The sequence below is a fragment of the Trachemys scripta genome, chromosome 11 (genome assembly GCF_013100865.1).
Source record: "Trachemys scripta elegans isolate TJP31775 chromosome 11, CAS_Tse_1.0, whole genome shotgun sequence".
Taxonomy (NCBI): Eukaryota; Metazoa; Chordata; order Testudines; family Emydidae; genus Trachemys; species Trachemys scripta.
The window spans coordinates 17,824,612-17,846,325 of NC_048308.1; the positions used below are offsets into that span (position 1 = coordinate 17,824,612).

The following is a 21,714-nucleotide window of genomic DNA, read 5'->3' on the forward strand; positions in this document are numbered from 1 at the left end:
CCTTGAGCCGGCCCTGCTTAAGGTCTAAGTGAGAAGTACTTTAGGAACTGGCACTCCACTCATTCTGCCTACACTCCAACAGAGGTATCAAAACATCATCTCCCTGGTTTGTGCAAGCAAGAAAGGGGCATGTTCAATTTGCATTGCTGGATACAAAACCTATAGCTGCAGAATTCTGGTAAATATGGGGCCCTGGTAATAACTGATTTATATTGTTCCATCTGAAGGTTATTCATTTCATTCCCTCATGATTGCCATCTCCTAGATTTTTATAAATCTAAAAGGCTTAGTTATTAGCAGTGTTCTCAATTCCCCGGAAGCTGGCCTAAGCTTGTAGATCAAATATTAAATTTTTGTTTTGTTTTTTCAAAGTGTATATATGTCAAATGCTTTTAGTGCTTTCTTTTCAAGCCTGAAATCCTGTTCTAAACACGTACACACATACTGTTCTAAACACGTATACACATTTTAAGACTTGTCTACATTTAAAATTCTGCAGCAGTGCTGCTGTAATGTTTCAATGAAGACGCTACTTACGCCGATGGCAGGTGTTCTCCCATTGATTGATGTATGTACATCACCAGACGTGATAGCGAGGTCGATGGGAGAATTCTCCTGTCAGGCTAGTGCTGTCAACACCAGGGGTTAGGTTGGTTTAACTGCGTTGGTCAGGGGTGTGGATTTTTCACATCCCTGAGCAACATAGTTATACCAACCTAATTTCCTAGTGTAGATCAGGCCTGCTTGTATATGCATCATAGAACATATTTGTTGAAAATGGTCCCAAACTCCTCCCACTTTTTTATGCTTAATTTTGTCTTGTTTGTTTCAGATGAAGAGGTATCACATACCCTTTGCTCAGAGCTTCTCCATCCTGAAAAGATGATTTGTGAAGTACCATGTGCAATGGACTGTGTCGTTAATGACTGGTCAGAATGGTCATCTTGTTCCCACTCATGTTCCAGTAAAAATGCAGAGGGGAAACAAAGCAGAACTAAATCTATCCTGGCACTGCCAGGGGAGGGTGAGTAGAACTGCATTTGGATAAGACCCAAACACCAATATTATAGTCATAATTGATAATACTTCACACGGAGATGAATCTTTGCACTTACAAAAGGTCTGTGCAAAGACTGATTAATTCATCTGTGTGTGGCTAGATTATACCCATTGCCAATATAACTATGTTTCAATGAAAGATATTTAATACATTTTATTCTGTGGATTATTTGATTTTAAGGGGCAGGTTCTCAGCTTGTGGAAATTGTCATAATGCTATTGATTTCAAAAGAGTTATCACAGTTTGCACCAGCTGAGGATCTGCCACCCCCAAAAGAGGAATCACATGCAGACACACACAAATAAAATAAATGTATGGCACAAACTCTCGATACCTATGTAACTGTATAGAAGCATATTAGTTCCAGTCTAGAAGAGAACAGAAATATGTGTAAAATCAGATTCTATAAAAGAAAAAAAACATGTAATATATAGTAAACTCATGAAATGTGCTCCCGGGTTCTTGAATTTTAGAATTATGTAAATAGCTTTTATAGCTGTGTCCTTTTCTCTGGCTCTTCATAGACACATGCATTAGGCACATGTCTCTGGCTTACAGTAACACACCCGGTGGACTCCATTCTGGTGGTTCTTCTACTGGCACAGTTTTGTACAAAGGCTTCTTCTCGAGCACATAGTTCATTCAACTTCTTGGTTTTAGCATGTGCAGATCTGTGATCAGGATTGGGCCATTGCTGTTCTCTATGCAACAGAAATTCAGAAAATACCAATATCATTTTAAAAATGGTCTGTATCCTATCTGATGGTGACAATCCCATCAAATATGACAGACTAAGAAGTGCTGGGTCAGCATTTGGAATTCAGATCTCTAAGGCATTGTCTATGTTCTAAAACATAACCTTTATTGTCAGCAATGCATGCAGCTAACCTGGTGCTTAACCATACTTTCCCCACAAGTAAAGAACAAACTCCGTTAAACACCATTTAGAAATCATCGTTAAAACCACAAGTTATGTTTGTGTGTCAGCTTAAGCTTGCAAACGCTTCCTCATGTGAGTTAACTTTATTCACATAAATGGCCCATTAAAGTTTGTAAAGAAAGTTGGGATGAAAACTGCTATATAAGTATAGACAGAATGGTAACTGTTATTAAAAAAGACTACAAGGTGGCAAATAATTAAAATAAAAAATTAAAGTAAGCTGCATATTTTCCATAAAGGTAGCAATATGTTCTGAAATGCAAACAAGATAGATGCAGAATTTCAAAAGCAAAATAAAAACTAGAATTGTTAATTTGAAAGAAAAACACGTGTAAATACGCATGCCCTATAATCTCAAGAATATATGACCTAAACTAGAAGTGAAATGCTTTGAACTGAAGACTTTTAATTTCTCAAAAAGAAATAAAACATGAATAGCAATCAAAAGCCACAAGTTTTTCTGAACATTCTGAACAATGAATAAAACAGCCTACTGTACCATACCAGGAAAAGATAAATACTGCTGTCTATCAGGATAAAAAGGGAGAAAAGGACAATAATGTGACTTTAGTGAGACAAGGTAGGAGAGGTAATATCTTTTATTGGACCAACATCTGTTGGCAAGAGAGACAAGCTTTCAAGCTTATACAGAGCTTTCCTTCATGTCTGAGAAATGTACTCAGAGGGTGTATCTACACAGCAAAGAAAAACCCACGTCTGGCCCATTCCAGCTGACTCAGGCTCATGGGCCTCAGGCTGCGAGGCTGTTTCACTGAATTTCATCTGCCATTTTGTTGCCCAGTCACCTGGGTTTATGAGATCCCTTTGTAACTCTTTGCGATCTGCTTTGGACTTAACTATCCTGAGAAATTTTGTATTGTCTGTATTTGCCACCTCACTGTTTACCCCTTTTTCTAGATACAGACTAACACGGCTGCTACTCTGGACCCTTTTTCTAGATAATTTATGAATATGTTGAACAGCCCTGGTCCCAGTACAGACCCATGGGGAATCCCACTATTTAACTCTCTCCATTTATTCCTACCCTTTGTTTCCTATCTTTTAACCAGTTACTGATCCAGGAGAGCACCTTCCCTCTTATCCCAATGACAGCTTACTTTGCTTAAGAGCCTTTGGTAAAGGATCTTGTCAAAAGCTTTCCGAAAGTCCAAGTACATTATATCCACTGGATCACCCTCATCCACATGCTTGTTGATCCCCACAAAGAATTAGTAGATTGCTGAGGCATGATTTCCCTTTACAAAAACTGTGTTGACTCTTCTCCAACAAATCATGTTAATCAGGATTATCAGATACATAGTTTGTCACTATAGTTTCAACCAATTTGCCTGGTATTGAAGTTATGCTTACTTGCCTGTAATTGCCAGGATTGCCTCTGGAGCCTTTTTAAAAAATTGGTGTCACCTAGCTATCCTCCAGTCATCTGATAAAGAAGCTGATATAAGCAATAGGTTACATACCACAGTTAGAAGTTCTGTAATTTCATATTTGAGTTCCTTCAAGAACTCTTGGGTGAATACCATCTGGTCCTGGTGACTTATTGTTGTTTAATTTATCAATTTGTTCCAAAACCACCTCTACTGACACTTCAATCCAGGACAGTTCCTCAGATTTGTCACCTAAAAAGAATGGTTCAGATGTGGGAATCTCCCTCACATATTCTGAGGTGAAGACTGATGCAAATAATTAATTTGGCTTCTCGGCAATGGTGGTGTCTTCCTTGAATGCTCCTTCAGCACCTTGATAGTCCAGTGGCCCTACTGATTGTTTGGCAGGCTACTTAAAAAAAATTACTTTTAGTTTTTGTGTCTTTTACTAGTTCTTCAAATTCTTTTTTGGCCTGCTTAATTATACTTTTACACTGGACTTGCCAGAGTTTATGTTCCTCAGTAAGATTTGACTTCTAATTTTTAAAGGATGCCTTTTTACCTCTAAATGCCACTTTTACTATGTCAGTTAGGTATGGTGATATTTTTTGGTCCTCTTACAATTTTTTTTAATTTGTGGTATATATTTAATTTGAGCCTCTATTATGTTTTTTTTTAAAGTTTCCATGCATCTTGCAGGCATTTCACTCTTGTGACTGTTCCTTTTAATTTCATTTTAATTTTCATTCATGTGTCATTCCCCTTTTTGAAGTTAAATGCTACTGTAGTAGGTTTCTTTGGTATTTGGTATTTCTGCCCCCCACCTTCCAAGATGTTAAATGTAATTACATTATGGACTCTATTACTAAACGATTCAGCAATAGTCACATCTTGGACAAGATCCGGTGCTCCACAATCAGGAATATTTCAGTGTTTCCTTTGTACATTTTGGACCTCTGATCTTGGCCTCATGTAACAGGTGATCAGCAGACAATGGCCTACTCCTATGAATGGATCGTCAAAAGGCTGGGATTTTGCATAACTGGGAGTAGGACATTTTTGTTCATCTCCCCCTAGATATTCCCCAGGAAAACCATTTGACATTTGTTCTGAAAGTCCATTCTTGTCTCGCACATTGTTCAATATAGTGCTTTGAAGCCCCCCTTCCCAAACCCCGATCTCACATCTGTCCCATCTCTCACCTTGAGAAGGTACATACAATCCTGGTCCATAATAATACATAAACCATTCATTTAATACAATATATATCAAAGATATTTAAACATAATTCAAAGACATACCAGGGCACAGTCCCCACTAATAGGGGGCTATGTCACACCTGCTCTGCAACCTTGGGTGCCTTGCAATGCCTTGCTGTGGAAGCTCCCACCTGGGCCGCTCATAAACAGTCTTCCAGCATTCAAGCCATGCCCTCAGTGTCTCTGTGTAAATGCAGCCTGCCAGCTATACCCTGGCTCTCACCAGCCTTGGTTGTACCGCAACACAATCCCAGTCCTGGATCTTCCCCCAGAATTGTATATCCTGTACTGCGCAGCTCTCTCTTGGGCTGTACAAATATATTAAGTCTGTTATTCCTTTAAGGGAATAATATGCCATCTTATTATTTTAAATAGAGTACCCTGACACTCCAATTTAAATACACTGGATTAGCTAAAACAGTACAACAAGTTTATTAACTACAAAGAGAGATTTTAAGTGAGTATAAGTAATAAGGCATCAAGTCAAAAATGGTTACAAGAAAAATAACGATAAAATATTTAGTAGTATCTACTTACAAACTATCTTAGTTGCAAAGCAAACTTTCTCACCACATGCTCCAGCAGATTGCTGACCAAACTCTCAGGACAGGACCCGTCCCCTAGAGTCCAGTGGCTGTTTTCTTTTGTCTTCTCAGGTGCAGAGTGAGGTGGGTAGGGAGAGGGTTAGGCTTAAAGGGGCAAAAAACAAGGGAGATGTCATGCTAGGCGTCTACTACAGGCCACCTAACCAGGTGGAAGAGGTGGATGAGGCTTTTTTCAAGCAACTAACAAAATCATCCAAAGCCCAAGATTTGGTGGTGATGGGGGACTTCAACTATCCAGATATATGTTGGGAAAATAACACAGCGGGGAACAGACTATCCAACAAATTCTTGGACTGCATTGGAGACAACTTTTTATTTCAGAAGGTTGAAAAAGCTACTGGGGGGAAGCTGTTCTAGACTTGATTTTAACAAATAGGGAGGAACTCGTTGAGAATGTGAAAGTAGAAGGCAGCCTGGGTGAAAGTGATCATGAAATCATAGAGTTTGCAATTCTAAGAAAGGGTAGAAGGGAGAACAGCAAAATAGAGACAATGGATTTCAGGAAGGCAGATTTTGGGAAGCTCAGAGAGCTGATAGGTAAGGTCCCATGGGAATCAAGACTGAGGGGAAAAACAACTGAGGAGAGTTGGCAGTTTTTCAAAGGGACACTATTAAGGGCCCAAAAGCAAGCTATTCCGCTGGTTAGGAAAGATAGAAAATGTGGCAAAAGACCACCTTGGCTTAACCACGAGATCTTGCACGATCTAAAAAATAAAAAGGAGTCATATAAAAAATGGAAACTAGGACAGATTACAAAGGATGAATATAGGCAAACAACACAGGAATGCAGGGGCAAGATTAGAAAGGCAAAAGCACAAAATGAGCTCAAACTAGCTATGGGAATAAAAGGAAACAAGAAGACTTTTTATCAATACATTAGAAGCAAGAGGAAGACCAAAGACAGGGTAGGCCCACTGCTTAGTGAAGAGGGAGAAACAGTAACAGGAAACTTGGAAATGGCAGAGATGCTTAATGACTTCTTTGTTTCGGTCTTCACCGAGAAGTCTGAAGGAATGCCTAACATAGTGAATACTAATGGGAAGGGGGTAGGTTTAGCGGATAAAATAAAAAAAGAACAAGTTAAACATCACTTAGAAAAGTTAGATGCCTGCAAGTCACCCGGGCCTGATGAAATGCATCCTAGAATACTCAAGGAGCTAATAGAGGAGGTATCTGAGCCTCTAGCTATTATCTTTGGAAAGTCATGGGAGACGGGAGAGATTCCAGAAGACTGGAAAAGGGCAAATATAGTGCCCATCTATAAAAAGGGAAATAAAAACAACCCAGGTAACTACAGACCAGTTAGTTTAACTTCTGTGCCAGGGAAGATAATGGAGCAAGTAATTAAGGAAATCATCTGCCAACACTTGGAAGGTGGTAAGGTGATAGGGAATAGCCAGCATGGATTTGTGAAGAACAAATCATGTCAAACCAATCTGATAGCTTTCTTTGATAGGATAACGAGCCTTGTGGATAAGGGTGAAGCGGTGGATGTGGTATACCTAGACTTTAGTAAGGCATTTGATACGGTCTCGCATGATATTCTTATCGATAAACTAGGCAAATACAAATTAGATGGGGCTACTATAAGGTGGGTGCATAACTGGCTGGATAACCGTACTCAGAGAGTTGTTATTAATGGTTCCCAATCCTGCTGGAAAGGCGTAACGAGTGGGGTACCGCAGGGGTCTGTTTTGGGACCGGCTCTGTTCAATATCTTCATCAACGACTTAGATATTGGCATAGAAAGTACGCTTATTAAGTTTGCGGATGATACCAAACTGGGAGGGATTGCAACTACTTTGGAGGACAGGGTCATAATTCAAAATGATCTGGACAAATTGGAGAAATGGTCTGAGTTAAACAGGATGAAGTTTAACAAAGACAAATGCAAAGTGCTCCACTTAGGAAGGAAAAATCAATTTCACACATACAGAATGGGAAAAGACTGTCTAGGAAGGAGTACGGCAGAAAGGGATCTAGGGGTTATAGTGGACCACAAGCTAAATATGAGTCAACAGTGTGATGCTGTTGCAAAAAAAGCAAACATGATTCTGGGATGCATTAACAGGTGTGTTGTGAGCAAGACACGAGAAGTCATTCTTCCGCTCTACTCTGATCTGGTTAGGCCTCAGCTGGAGTATTGTGTCCAGTTCTGGGCGCCGCATTTTAAAAAAGATGTGGAGAAATTGGAAAGGGTCCAAAGAAGAGCAACAAGAATGATTAAAGGTCTTGAGAACATGACCTATGAAGGAAGGCTGAAAGAATTGGGTTTGTTTAGTTTGGAAAAGAGAAGACTGAGAGGGGACATGATAGCAGTTTTCAGGTATCTAAAAGGGTGTCATAAGGAGGAGGGAGAGAACTTGTTCACCTTAGCCTCTAAGGATAGAACCAGAAACAATGGGTTTAAACTGCAGCAAGGGAGGTCTAGATTGGACATTAGGAATAAGTTCCTAACTGTCAGGGTGGTTAAACACTGGAACAAATTGCCTAGGGAGGTTGTGGAATCTCCGTCTCTGGAGATATTTAAGAGTAGGTTAGATAAATGTCTATTAGGGATGGTCTAGGCAATATTTGGTCCTGCCATGCGGGCAGGGGACTGGACTCGATGACCTCTCGAGGTCCCTTCCAGTCCTATAATCTATGAATCTATGAATCTAGGGGTGTCTTGGGGTGTTTACCCCTTCATTTTATAGTCCTGCCCCTCTCCCTTTTAGAAGCATTTCCAGTGGGAGAAGATGAGACACTTTAATGAAGAAAGAAAAACTCCATGCTGTTTCTTTGCTAAAATGTAGATTTTTGTCCCTGCCTCCGTTCTTTTCAAAGAATGGCCACTTGGCAGGTAATTGTCCATCAGTCTTATTGACACCTGGCAGAGACAGCTTGACCTTTGTCTCTGAGGAATTGGTTTAGCCACTCTCCAGACTTATCTGGGAAACATACTTCAGTCATGATTTTAGTTTATGTTCATAGCTTTACATATAATGTTGCTATGTGCATTTTTTCATGATATTATTGATCAGAAAGTTATGAGTATTTTTTAAATTATACCTTGCCAGGCATACCTTTGTAGAAATGTTCTTATAATAGTGTGGTGGTGTGAACACGGGTGTATTCTGTCACAGTCCCCCAAGGATATGGCAGGAAATTGCTGTATCTGTCAGAGTGAACATATTATAAAGGTAATATTTAAATATAGTTGTTTGAAAGCCAGGGTGACGCTGGCATTTAAATGGAATCAATTAGCCTATGAATAATAGTAGCAGCATGAGAAACTGGAAATCTACTTCACACATTTCAGTTTCCATTGTTTGTTCCTCAAAATTCAATTTTGTGCAAGGCTCATTTGATGGGGAAGCAGTGTTTGGAAGGCTGTTACTATAGCCATAAATGTCAAAAAACAACCAACCAACCAACCATTTATTTTCTTTCTTTCTTTCTTTCTTTCTTTCTTTCTTTCTTTCTTTCTTATAAAACAAACTTTATATTTCCACATGTGGTATCCATCCACAATGTTCTCTTGATTATAATAATAAATATATTATTCTTTTCACTACTTTCAGGTGGGAAACCCTGTCCTCCTCACCGGGCCCTACAGGAGTATCGCTTATGTAATGATCACATTTGCACACAGCTTTATTGGGAAACATCTCCGTGGGGTCCTTGTTCTGAAGACACTTTGGTAACTGCCCTCAATGCTACCATTAGCTGGAATGGAGAAGCTACTTGTGGAGTGGGCATGCAAACAAGGAAGGTCTTTTGTGTGAAGAATAATTTTGGCCAGGTTACAAATAAAAGGTATTGGGAGAAAGAGGTTCTTGCAGATGCAGCTTTGACGGAATTGCTGGAGTCATTATTTGTATTTACAGTACATTAAAATGCAAATATTCAAGTGTGTTTTGGGAAAACTGAAGCTATGAAAGTAATTTTATTGCTAGCTTAATTTTTCAGCTTCTGAGAAAGGATCCTTTTATATAACAAAAAATGAATGGATAAACCAGTTGTATTTGTAAATGTAGCAGTGGGTGGGTCATAATACAGGTTTTTTTCCAGTGGCTGAAAAATTTTACAATGGCTAATTTATGATTCTTGTTCTGACTTTTTGCAAATGTTTTTGCTGCTAGGAAGTTGTGATGAAAATATAACCTGGAACTGAACATAACCAACCTATTTTTTACAAAGCTCTGTTAAAAGAGGAAACCGTTCACTTGGAAGAGTTGATTTGTATTGCTATTTCAATAAGTACACTAAACCCATTTATTTAGCCCTGTGTATATTCTGAGCTTCTACTTTGTTTTACTAACCCAGGAAATGAGATGCACAGATAATTTCCCCAATATAAAAAAAATCAAGCCCTCGCTTATTCCTTGCAGCCTTGTTTTAAATCTTATTGCATGTCTCAAAACAATCCTGCTAAATATGGGCAGACTGTGGTCACTTCAATAAAGTTAATTAAAATTCTTGAGGTTAATGAAATTAATTGAGCAAAGAAGAGAATGTCTGGTACCCACTAATATACTGTAAATTTATTACCATTAAGTTATACCATTTGTAGTGCCATATAATGTGTAAAATAGTTATTTGTCCCCATCCTCTGCTTACTAGCTAAGTGGAAACGGAGCTGAAATGAGAAAGTAAACCCTTGTGTAGAAGGGGAGGATGGATCTAGCACTAACAAAGGAGGAAAGAAGGAGTTTTTATAGAGAAATGACTTGAGTTGTAGTATGAGAGAAATGGAAAATTATAGCATGTACTGGGATCTTCAGAATTCAGCACTCCTGCATTTTAAGGTTTCAGTGGAAATGTTTTGTTCAAATGTAATTGTATAGTTAAATAACATTCTAATTGTGAAGTGTAATGGAATGGATTGTGTCAGAAAATGTGGAGGCCATTGAGCCATTAAGGAGGATCCCATTGGGATGATTTTGTTCCTCTTTATTCTGCACTTCAATGTGTTTTACAATGGGAACTCCCCTCCCCCACATAAGTAAATTAAAGAAGCAAAGCCAAACCTCTCTGAAGTTTCTCAAAACCAGTTTCTTAATTAAAGAAAGGAATTCCAGTGTTTCAGAAGGAGTGAAGTAACCAGTGGAACTCCAAAAATGATAGAAAAGTGTAAAAGAGGTGATAAGAGATTAGAATAACCTGGTGTTTCCAGAGAGAAAAGGAGTACTCTATTAAACGTATTGACTTTGAGCCCTGATCCTGCAATGAACGTCACATGTTTGGATCTCTTCACCTATGTGGAAACTCTTTACAGGCTTGGGGCTCCTGGCAGTAAAATAGTGAATTTTGAGACCATAATGATAGCAATATAACAGAATAATTGTTAGTTTTTAATGTATTTTACAGTATATAATTGTTTATTAAAATTGACTAACAAGTTAGGTTTTAACATAAAACTGCTGAATCAGTAGTAAACTAGCCATGTGGCTTCAGGAACAGGATTAATTTATCCAAATAAATAATCTTTGTGTTACCACACTGCATTTTTTACTTCATGCTACTCCCCCACCCTCCCATTATTTTAAGAAATGGAAGCTGAAACATAACACACCACCTTATGAAACTGAAAGCCACTGAAAATGGGGTATAAAAAAGAACACTGAATAAAAATAGGTTGCAGTGGCTTTATATACTATATCTAGATGTAATGAAAAAAAAATCATTGCACACTGATAATTCTTTCTTCCCTCTTGAATATTCATGGTTATTGAATCAATGCATTTCATTGTATCTCTTTTTTAGAACCCTTGTTTGATACTTTTAAGCATTACAAAAATGTATTAATAGTTCAGTTAGCTGAATTATGATTTTCAGATGTATTTTTGTTTCTAATATCCTTTAGTGGTACAGTAATATACATATAGATAGATATTTAGTTATTGGTTGGATGTGTTCAGGTATGTGATGGGTATTTCTCAAGCAATCTTCCTACATGGAAATTAATAAAGATTGTGAAAGGCTAATTCTGTTTTTATTCTCCCACTTAGAACAGCTGATGTTCCTGATCACAGAGAACTGCCCCTTTCCCCTTCCGCCCATGACTCAAACATGGAGCTTCTTGCATCTGATTTTTTTCATTAGAATATGTATTTCATTTTTAAATTAGGAGTCTGAAATTGACTGCAAAATCACAAAGCTCTATTTACTGTAGTGTGCTGAGAAAATTATAGATACAAATTCCCATGAAGATATAGGCCTAGATCTTGGGTTGTGCCTGAAGAGTGCTCAGTGCAGGTCAGGAGGGGGATTGCAAATGAAGCTTTAAGCCACCTTTGAACTTTCCCAAAGCAAAGGTTGGTGAATGCTGGGCCAAATGCTATGTACAATTTAGAGTAGCCTGAAGGCCAGTTGTAAGTTGTGCTAGCTGCACACAGATCTCAAGGGTTGTTCTGGGAGCCAGCGGTAGCTGGGGTGTAATATTAGGCCTAGTAAGAACAGAAATGAGCTTAGAAACAAGCTAGATGGTAAACCTGGAAGGTTTTCAAGATGTAAAGAACTTAATTGTTCTACTTGTTGGCTATGCATTATGGAGTTCAACCACAACCATGTGCATCCTTTTTGTATTGCTTAGCTGATCATATTCCTGAGTGTGTGTGTGTGTGTGTGTGTGTGTGTGTGTGTCTCATATTATTTTAGGGACTCTCATATGTTGTATTTACAATTGTATTGATAGGTGTCCAGACTCCCTCCGACCTGAAACAGTGCGTCCATGTCTGCTCCCGTGTAAAAAAGATTGTGTTGTTACCCCTTTCAGTGAGTGGACACACTGCCCTACAACATGCCAACATGGTAAGATTCTGAAAATGAGAATAAATAAGATTTTAAGCAAACCTGTTCACCTCAACCCACCCAGGCAATGGCTTTCAAGACAAATAAAGTTTCACAGGTCTTAATGTTTACAGTATGTGTTACCTTGAATAGATGAGTCCATGAGAAAGCAAATGGGTAAATTTTGTCTCCAACTTTTATGGTCAGATAAATAATTGTACCCTTAATCCCTAATGATTATTAAACTACAGAATGGCCAAGCCATCAGAGGCCTTTCTATACTAATAAATTTGTTGTTTAAGCAACTTGTTAATGTTTTTAAATTACTTCATTATTACAAAATAATTTAATGGAGTTTATATTTTATTCTAACTTCAGGTTAGCCCTATTTAATCAAAGCCCTAGTTAAAACAAAGCTGCGTTACATTCCCCGGGTTTTCAAACCTGGCTGGCCAGCATCACCTCATAGCATTAGAAGTGAGATCTGAAGTGTAGACTTTCAGACTTGTTGTTAGGCTCCCCCTCTTCACCTGCCACCAGAAAGTTTCAAATCATCCCTCAAATCTTCCATTAAATAGCATTATGTCTATTTGAGAGGGAGATTTTCAACAGTGCCAAAGGGTTTAGGAGTTCAAGTCCAAGTGAAGGTGCTTCAGAAAATCTACCCCATATTGATTTTCAAATCATTACTTCCATGTCTATCTGTTATGAGTCCAATCCCACATTCTTTGCCCAAGTAAAACTCTCTCTGATTCTACCCATTGGGCTCTGGGCTATGTAGTGGACTCCACTGGCTGATTTGGGTACATGAAGCTGTGCTGTACAAGGCCACAACTCCTGATTAGAGTGTGCTTTTGGATCTGGAATATTACTACTGTGTTTGGTCAGGTGACAGTCCTAAATGGAATGTGGGGGGACAGAATGGCCTCACTGAAAGCTGCAGGATTAAACCCCAGAGACTCTATCACACCTAGGAATTCAACTCAGGAATCCTTGCTCCCCCAAGGGTCTGGCTGTGGCAGAGTGGTGAGAGGAAGTCAGGGTGACAGTTGAAGCAGGGATGCTTGTGATCTCACTCAGAGATCCTGGTTGCTCACGGTTTCTGGCTGAGCTAGAACTGATCCTGCAGTTCTGGCCTCAGCCAGTAACTGCTGCTGTTGGCAACCTGAGCTGCTGGCATTGGACTGCAGTTCTGGCTGCCACCAGCAGTGGCCACTACAGGGCTTGTTGGCTGGATGGGGACAGTGGGGTTAAGGGAGGCTTGTATAAGGGGGAGGGGGAAGTGCGGTTAAGGGAGTTGTGTGGAGTGGGAGGTGGGCAGCAGTGGTGAAGGGAGGCTTGCGGAGGCGGGGGGGGCAGCAATGGTAAAGGGAGGCTTGCAGAAGGGGGATGGGGACAGCAGTGTAGTTAAGGGAGGATGGGGAGGGGGTAGTGTTGTTAAGGGGGGGGGGCTTGAAGAAGAAGGATGGGGAGGGGGGAGTGGTGGTTAAAGGAGACCTGTAGAGTATTGATGGCCCCCTAGTAAAGAAATTTGAATTGTAAGTGGTCTTTATTTGAAACCGGTAACTTTCTTATGCTTATAATTTCAAAAGTCCTTATTGCTATTGTCCTGATATCTATGAAATCAGTACGTTAGCCAACATTTATTTGACTCCAGCCCAAACTTTTAGAGGCACACCAGGCTTGCATAAATAGCTTCCCAGATTTGCTGATTTTAAAGCACCATTTATCACTTTCATTTAGCAGATGAACTTTGATACGGAGGGTCTTTAGTCTCCTGTGTTTTCAGGGATCTGTTGTCAGTTTTTATGACCAATGCAGTATTTTAGTAATTGTCTGGATGAAAGCGCTTGTTGTTATCAAAATACTTTCATTTTTGCTGCCAGCCTCCTTGCCCTTTGCAGATTGTCAGTGGACTACATAGCCCAGTCCCGGTTATCTTTTATAGGTAAATGAGTTGCTTTTTAAAAAGTGAATCCTGTTTTAATTAACAGTTTATTTTTAGATTTTAAATTAACTATATATAATGCAGTAGAATAAATTACCTTATAAATTACTTTGTTTATTAAATAATCCTCTACAATTAAAATGAGAATAAATTAATTATTTAATTTACTTGGCGGTGTTATCATTTTAATATAATTCTAAATTAAAACTTCTCAGTTGTGGGAGTTTGTTGCTTGCAGATTTGTTATTGATATGGCTGCATTGTAAATTTTTTTTTCATTTGCAGTATGCAGTTAAAACAAACATGATCTGAAGTTTACAAGCCATTATATGTACATGGGTTGTTAGGTTTTTTGTTTTTGTTTTTTCTGCTTTTGTTTTTTGTAGAAGAGTTTTATTTAATGAAAACAATATGCAGATCGCAAAGAACTAAGCTACAGCTCAAGCAAGAGAAGGTATTGCATTACAGATTTAAAATGAAGTGTGTACCAGCATAACATCAGTGGTTAGATGAAACTGTACTTGCAAAATTCAGTTTTACCAATTAAGAGGTTTGTGTTTTATCTTGTAAAACTGCATCCAACTTTTCTAACATTAAAAACTGGTATTTTCCCTCCATTTAATGTTATCACTAATCAGGTAGCCTCTTGGCAAAGGATTATCACACAACTCAGAAATGCAGGCAGCATTTAGGGCAACCATAGACGCATGGAATACATAATTCAAAAACGAAATGCAATTGAATCACATACCTGTGATGAGTCAAGAATACAAAGTTTGTTACAAGTAAATTTATTGATTCTCTGCCATTTCAAATACTCCAGGGTGACTTCTGTTCACCCTTGTCTCCTATAATTGGTGTAATTGGTCTCTGAGGATGAAAGTGAAAATTATAACCAAAAAGGAATAAAATGAAGATTGCAGAATGTTCACCTTTAGAGTTACTCAATAACCTACAAAATGGATGGTGTTTGCACATGGGAGATGGCTACTTTTATCACAGATGATGTGCTTCAATGATTTGTCAATAGAGATCTAAAAGGGGGAGGGGAGAGTGTTAGAATGGGAAGGTCACTTCCCTGATAAAAATATTGCAGCGGGTAGTGGAGGATCTATCTATTGTTTCTTGAATCTTGTAGTGCCCTTACATTTTTTGTCTTCCTCTTGAGAAGAGATGATTCCTGAGTGTGTTGGATACGCTGACAATATCTGTGTGAATTGATATGATGTAAAGCTAGGAATGAGTAGGGGTATTTATCCGTTGATTTTTAATAATGAAAGATGATGATACACATCCTAAATTATATTACAGACAGCTAGTGTATGGAAGATGTTTTTCACTGCTGTAATAGTAATGTTAATAAGAAAACATGGTAAGATTATTTCATGAGCTTTTGATTTGGTGAATTGTATTGCTGGGGACTGTTAAAAGACTGATATCACACACTAGAGCCTGCCATTGTATGTGCAGGGCATACACAAACTCCCCTTTATAGCTGTGTCAATGTATTTAAGTCTGCAGTGCCCCTGCAATTCCAGTCTGTGGCTGTCTAGAGTAAAGACTAGCAATTTCACTGTAGTTTGATCACCTAGACAAGTGTTCATAAAACATTAGATAATAGCTTATCGCATTTATTTTAACAGTGATTTACATCAGATTTAAAACCAAATGGAACAAATCTGGGACCTTGGCAAAAAAAAAAAAAAATTCTCGGATGCTTTGCCTATTTTTTTGTTCTGCCATTATACTGTCATAGGTGGGGCTGGTAGAGGGACAGGAGACTGGAAGTAGTTGGGCAAGGAGACTGGGACTGGGAGCTGGTGAGGGAAATGGGGGTGGATAACAGAACAGGTAACTTTTTGGCTTGGGAAGGGATCAATGCAATTAGATGAGGAGCTGTGTGGGGAGACTGGGACTAGAAAAGAGTGTGGGGAAGCGGGGGTAGAGACATCCTTCTATAAGCAGGGTATGAGGGAAGAACTGGAACTGGCTAGGCAAAGAAACTGGGCAAGGAGCCATGGAAGAGGGGGCAAGGAGTTGGGGGGGAGGAGTATACTGAGATTGGATGAGGGTCTCGGAAAGAGAGATTAAGACTGGGAATCAGTGGGGGAGAGGGAGAGGCAGGAGAGGGGAACTGGGACTGTCTGGGCAAGCAGACTGGGATTGCATGCGGGGAAGGGGAGAGGTTGGGAGCGGAGGGGGAGATTGGGACTTGGACACCAAACCCAGAGGGGAAGACAAGGACTAGGTAAGCAAGGAGAATAGGACTGGGACAAGGAGCCAGGGGTGGGGAAGATACAGGACTGGGATAGGTTTGAAGAGATATGGACAATTTAGGGGGAATGGGCAAAAGAGTCTGTGGCCACTAGAGAACACTCTTGTCCAGAGATGGAACAGAACCCAAGATTCCTGAGTCTCCCCATTCTTTTTTGTCAGAAAATATCTTTAAAACCCAGTGGTAAAGTGTATGCCTCATCCCCTTCTACTACTGGTCCACTCAGAGGATGACAACCTACTACTTCTATCAGGAGGGTTGAATTAAGGTTTTACAGATAACCTTAACTGTGGCATTTCCTAACATCTTGCAACCATAATAGTGTTCTTTTACTGTAGATTTTTGTGCATAAGCAATATACACTGTGATAGTAGAGATGCTGCTGTATAATGATACGCAGTTTTGATTTTGAAGTAATTTCTGAAGTTAAAACCCATTTGATTTTATGCATTCTTCCTTTTTTTCCTAGTTTTTAATTTTAGTGATAGCCGGCCCATATCCTTCCTCAATCGTTTCAGAAAAAAATCTCTTATCTGCTTCAATGGGATTTTGAGTAAAGACTTCAGGCTTGATGCCTGCATAATACCCTTCAACTGACTGTGTGCTCTGTTGTGGGCAGCATTCATTATACTGGGGGAAATGTTCACTGATATGATACATTTTATGCTTTTCCACAAAACATTGTACTATAGGTTTTCCAAGTTGTAAAAATCTTTGTTTAAATAGTGTGTAACTCATTAAAGCAAATAGGCTTCTGTAGTCAAACATGATATTTATTATCACAGCATTAAGTATGTCATTATCTTTAATGAAGCAGACACATTTATACAGAGTTTTAAAAATCTAAAATACACCTATATAAAGTTGAACAAATGTTGTGTTCTTGGAGGTGATGGTTCAGTAGCACTGACTTGAACCAAGTCTTATGGCTCTGATCCAGTAAGGATCAGAGGGATCTTTAATAGGAGTGGAGTAGCATTACTCCACTAATTACATGCCTGCTAAGGGTATGTCTATACTTACCTCCGGGTCCGGCGGTAAGCAATCGATCTTCTGGGTTCAATTTATCGTGTCTTGTCTAGACACGATAAATCGATCCCGGATCGATCCCGGAAGTGCTCGCCGTCGACGCCGGTACTCCTGCTCCGCGAGAGGAGTACGCGGCGTCGATGGGGGAGGCTGCCTGCCGCGTCTGGACCCACGGTAAGTTCGAACTAAGGTACTTCGACTTCAGCTACTTTATTCATGTAGCTGAAGTTGCGTATCTTAGTTCGAAGTGGGGGGTCAGTGTGGACCAGGCCTCAGAGCCAGTTTCTATATGAACTTTCCTCCCAATGTAATGCAGCTCAGTCCTCACCTGGAAAACTGCTGAGTTTCAGTTTTGGCTGTGTTTCACAGAAAAAGATGCTCCTTTTGTAATTGGGCTAATCTGCATGGTGATTTTTTTCTGAAGTGTACAAATCAGCAAGGATTTGAGCTTACAGGATACTGATCACTCTTGCCCTGATCCAGCGAAGCACTTCTTTAAGTGTGTGAGTAATCCCTTTGACTTCAATGTGGACTACTTGTGATCTTTAACTTAAGTACATATTTAAGTACTTATTCATAGACTTAATCATTATAAAAAAGTTGTGCCTTGTTTCTACTCAGCATCCAACCATTGGACTTGTTGTGCCTTTTTCTGCTGGATTAAAGAACCCTCTACTATCAGAAATCTCGTTCACGTATAGTGACTTGTAGACCATAATCAAGTTACCTGTTAACCTTTCCTTATATGAACTAACAACATAGAGCTTCCTACATTCTCTCATTATAAGGCATGTTTTCCAGATCTTGAATCATTTTTGTAGCTCTTTTCTGACCCCTTTCTAGTTTTTCAACATCTTTTTTGAGTGTGGACTCTAGAATGGGACTTGGTTTTCCAGAAAGCATTTCAACACCCTACTCCTACTTCAAATCTAAGGATCCCATTTGTCTTCTTAGCTACAGCACTGAACTGGATCTCTTGTTTCAGGAGAAACTACCATTTTCTTAAGTCGTTTTCAGTGTTACTGCATTCCAGGATGCTGCCTCCAATTTTGTAAATCTGACATATGTTCTTTATTCCTAGATGGTATGACTTTGTGTTAGAATGAGGGTCGATGTAGAATCACCACAAGTTGGTTGCAATAATTTATCTTAGAAAGTTATTGTCTATTAAAACTCTGAATATGTTTTACTAGTGGCAGCTTGAGACCTCTGGTATATATCCTGAAACCGCCCCCCCCCCCCATGATGATAATAAGTTTTGTTTTTCCACATTATAGATAGATGTTTAAGGAGCTACTCATCCCATTCTCTTGTTTGATTTGATGATCTGTAACAGACCCACCCCCAGTGTCCTAGCTTGTGATTTATCACTTAGAAAATTGATCCATAAGCATTCCAGGTTCTGTTCTTCTGATGTGTTGGTATTCTAAAGCAGATAAAGGTATCTTTGATATAGAGCAGCACCCCTCCCTGCTTTGCAGGATCAAGCTTTCAGTGTTTTACTAGTTGTAACCTCAGGCGGGATTTTAACCCAGATAGCTAATGATGCCAACTATGCCTGGTAAACAAATGTTTGCTGCATTTTTTTCTTACAGACAATGCTACAGCAATTAAACAGTTCCGATATAGGATTATCATTCAGAACGCTGCCAATGGGGGACAGGACTGCCCAGACACCTTGTATGAAGAAAGAGAATGTGAAGATATTCCTGTCTGTCCAGTTTACAGGTTCTGTAAATAAGCAGCTAAGAATCTCTGACATTGGGTTTCTAGTTCTCCAGAAATGCATTTTATATTTTAATCATGTGCAATTTATTTAATATTTTTTCATCGCAAAAAATAACAAATAAATATTAGCTCTGTATCAACAAAAAATGCATTTTAGTAGAACTAATGTGTGATTTCACCAAAATGAGCCTCAGCGTAAACACCATCCTAAAAAAGCAACCTTCAGTTTTAAAAATGTGTGAAGATGCATGAGAAAACAAACCAACCCTGAATGTATTTTAAATATCAGTTTAATCTAATGTGGGATTACAATCACTAAACTACTTTAATGATAATTGTATGGTCATTGCAGATACTCCACCTTCTTCTCTGCAGCTCACTGATTAATATGTATTTTTTAGTTTCTGAGTAGACAAATAGCACAACGAAGGAAACTATTTACCACTCTTCAGTAAAATTCTGTGGCCATGTGTGATGGGTTGGGTCACAGAAACCCCCTTGGGACTGCCACCTGATATGCTGAGACTACCTCTAAGCCTGTTTTCCCTGGCAGCTTGGGACTTCAGTACCCTGCCTGGTTTAACTGAAAACAGCTTAAGAAGTGCTCCTGTCTCCAACACCCAGATACCCAGTTCCCAATGGGATCCAAACCCCAAATAAATCCATTTTACTCTGTATAAAGCTTATACAGGATAAACTCATAAATTGTTCGCCCTCTATAACACTGATAGAGAGAGATGCACAGCTGTTTGCTCCCCTAGGTATTAATACATGTTCTGGGTTAATTAATAAGTAAAAAGTGATTTTATTAAATATAAAAAGTAGGATTTAAGTGGTTCCAAGTAATAACAGACAGAACAAAGTAAATTACCAAGCAAAATGAAACAAAAACACGCAAGTCTAAGCCTAATACAGTAGGAAACTAAATGCAGGTAAATCTCACCCTCAGAGATGTTCCAATAAGCTGACAGACTAGAATCCTTCCTAGACTGGGTCCAGCAATCACTCACACCCCCGTAGTTACCGTAGGAAAGCTTAGCTGTGGCTTGGCGTCTCCCAAGGTCCATTGTTAGCTAAGTACTCCCAATTACTCGCATAACCCCTTCACACTATGTTGACCAAATCTGCCTTATGTGCTTCCTACAGCAAACACTTTAAATACAAGCATAGAGCCAACACTCATAGCTTACGATATAAAAATGATACATGCATACAAATAGGATGAATACATTCAGTAGAACATAACTTTTGCAAAGATATGTTACATGATATGTTATATCTAGCATAAAACATATTCCAGTTATGTCATATTTACACTCATAAGCATATTTCTATAAAGCATTATGGGTGCAACGTCACACCATGTGTTATACAAGTATTAGTAAATAGAGATCCATTCTATCTTTGTGTGCAAACTTCTGAGTCCCAGATCACGACATTACAACATGTACTTGAAAAGAGTAAAAATGCATGTTGTGACAAAACTGCACATTACAGTAGACATTATGCATACATGTTTCTAAGCAGCTGTAAAAATATATGGGCAGATGCTCACCTGCATTCTTATATATCACACATCATAACCTAGAAGGCAGATTCTGCAAAATATTAACTTCGTGAATAAGGGTTTGCAGGAAAGGACTCTCTGATCAAGAAGTTACTAAAGTCAATGATAAGATTCCCATTGATTTCAGTAGACTTTGAAAAAGGCACTAAGACTTAAATAAAAAAAGAACAAAGGAGGAAGATTGAAGGCTCATGTAGATTTCGTATGGGTTTAATCTTAAATCTGAGCTTAAATTTGTAAAGCTTGTTTGAGGGAAAATTACAACATTCTTGTAGTTTGTTTGTTTTTTACCCCTAAATTACTTCAATGCTGTCTTCACTTCTAAGCAACCATAATAGCACAAACCCCTTAACTTTTTGTTTATTATCATAGATGGAAGACCCATAAATGGAGTCACTGTATACTGGTGCCAGATTCTGTGAGACAGGGCATATTGGGAATCAATGAAGCATGTGGCCGTGGTTTGCAGTCGAGAGGTAAGCCTTTCTCCCGCCCCCAGAAAGTTTAATCTAAGATTTTCATTAATTCTCTCTTATTGATAGACTGTAGTATATTTTATGTGCTTTCCATAGTTTGAAAAGTGTATTTTAATACAGAAAATTCACATTATTTTCAAAGAGAACCTTTAGCTTTACTGATGTTGATGAGCAGACAGTGTACATTGCCAGCTGTCAAATCCCCATGTTTTGCTTAAAGATTCTGAAGGAGATTGTGAACTGATATAATAGTAACTTCCCTTGGCCACATAACACAGAGATAAATTTTGAAACAGTACAGGTCTCTGGATTCAACAAAGGAAATAGGTATAACACCATTCAGAAAATATATGCATGCATTATATTAACTACAGCTTTTCAAGAAAGCATTTCCCAGGCTTGGGAGCCTTTGCAGAAACAGGCTGTACATAGAATACTGATTTAACACTATGGAGATGATGAGTTTAAAATACCATTCAGTGAAATCCTGGGCAAGAAAAATGTCCACATGAAAAAGCTTTGCTCTGTGCTCAGAAGGCCTGGGGCAGATGAATGGAATCCTCGGAGCCTACCTGGGGTATATGCCCAAGGAGCTGTTTACTCCAAGGAGCCAGTACTACATGGTCCAAAGGGGAGTTGAAATTTCAGCCCATTGTTCCTTCTCT

The 21,714-nt window shown here is 38.9% G+C and overlaps 1 protein-coding gene across 2 annotated transcripts in view; it reads left to right on the top strand.

Moving 5' to 3' along the window:
• THSD7B (thrombospondin type 1 domain containing 7B) overlaps positions 1 to 21,714 on the top strand; it is a 491,576-nt gene that overhangs the window by 265,296 nt on the left and 204,566 nt on the right. For both annotated transcript variants that reach the window (XM_034786451.1, XM_034786452.1), the window contains exons 8-12: positions 833 to 1,024; positions 8,816 to 9,050; positions 11,932 to 12,047; positions 18,874 to 19,006; positions 20,946 to 21,049. In XM_034786451.1, coding sequence (XP_034642342.1) covers positions 833 to 1,024; positions 8,816 to 9,050; positions 11,932 to 12,047; positions 18,874 to 19,006; positions 20,946 to 21,049 — 780 coding nt within the window. The remainder of the gene's footprint in view (positions 1 to 832; positions 1,025 to 8,815; positions 9,051 to 11,931; positions 12,048 to 18,873; positions 19,007 to 20,945; positions 21,050 to 21,714) is intronic.